Genomic DNA, 1,265 nt, shown 5'->3' on the forward strand with positions numbered 1-1,265 from the left:
TATATTAAGAATTCTTTCCTTTTTGAATCTTAGTGTCTAGAATTTATATAAATAATTATTTGTGATGTAAAATAGTTTTTGATTAATACTATTTTTTAGCTCTCATTTTCTCTTTAGAATGTGGTGTTTTTCTTTTTCCTAGTTTTCTTATGCAAATTAACATATTCGACAGTCAGTTTGGTATTCATGTGTAAATCGACGGAACCTATAATTATACATTGTGTCACATTGATTATCATAAATTCAATTTATAAAGTCAATTGAACACCCTTTTGACCGGCTACCTCCATAATTTGCTCCCTGCCATAGAAACAAATGGGCAATGTAAGCACAACCACAACTAATTCCTTTTAATTTCTATGGTTATCCTTTGATTCGCTTTGCCTTCCACCTTAATTATTACTTTCCCTCTTCTCTCCTCCACTCGCTAATAAGAGTTATTTTTCTCCCTTTCCTTCCCATCCCTCCTCCTGCATTGAATGCCTTAGTTACTCCTCCAACGACGACGATATCAACGTCGTCCCCACTCCTTTGCCACCTTAATTAGATCAACCTATTCCTTCTAACGTAGGTCGATTGGAAGCTTTGATTTGGAAATGGACCCGTCGGAGCTGAAGCGGGTGTTCCAGATGTTTGACCGGAACGGGGACGGCAGCATCACGAAGAAGGAGCTGCAGGACTCGCTCAAGAACCTGGGCATCCACATCGCAGAGGAGGAGCTGGCAGCGATGATCGAGAAAATCGACGTGAATGGGGATGGGTGCGTGGACATGGAGGAGTTCGGGATACTGTACCAGTCAATTATGGACGAGAGGGACGAGGATCCGGAGGAGGACATGCGGGAAGCGTTCAATGTGTTTGATCAGAACGGGGATGGATTCATCACGGTGGAGGAGCTGAGGTCGGTGCTCAGCTCCCTCGGCCTTAAGCAGGGACGAACCGTCGAGGACTGCAAGAAGATGATAAGCAAGGTCGACGTCGACGGTGACGGCAAGGTCAACTTCAATGAGTTTAAGCAAATGATGAAGGGCGGTGGCTTTGCGGCCTTGAGTAATTAATTCATTCATTGCTTCTTATTCATTTCTTGTTAACTAAAGAAAGATTTGAGAAAGAATTAAAAAAAGAAAGAGAGAGAGAGAGAGAGGGGGTGACCGGTGGGGGGATTGAATCATCATTAATTAAGCTCTTCAATTACAAACAATACAATGTACGTGTGTGTAGGGTTTGTATACTTAGACTATATGCATGGCATCATGGATGGATTG

At 42.3% G+C, this 1,265-nt stretch overlaps 1 protein-coding gene across 1 annotated transcript; it reads left to right on the plus strand.

Moving 5' to 3' along the window:
- The first annotated feature begins 473 nt into the window (after positions 1-473).
- On the plus strand, positions 474-1,058 carry LOC122021420 (calmodulin-like protein 3). The gene has a single exon (XM_042579540.1). It carries the CDS (start codon positions 597-599, stop codon positions 1,056-1,058), a length of 462 nt encoding a protein of 153 aa, XP_042435474.1. The 5' UTR covers positions 474-596.
- Positions 1,059-1,265: the final 207 nt, after the last annotated feature.

The sequence above is a fragment of the Zingiber officinale genome, chromosome 9A, assembly GCF_018446385.1.
Source record: "Zingiber officinale cultivar Zhangliang chromosome 9A, Zo_v1.1, whole genome shotgun sequence".
Lineage (NCBI taxonomy): Eukaryota > Viridiplantae > Streptophyta > Magnoliopsida > Zingiberales > Zingiberaceae > Zingiber > Zingiber officinale.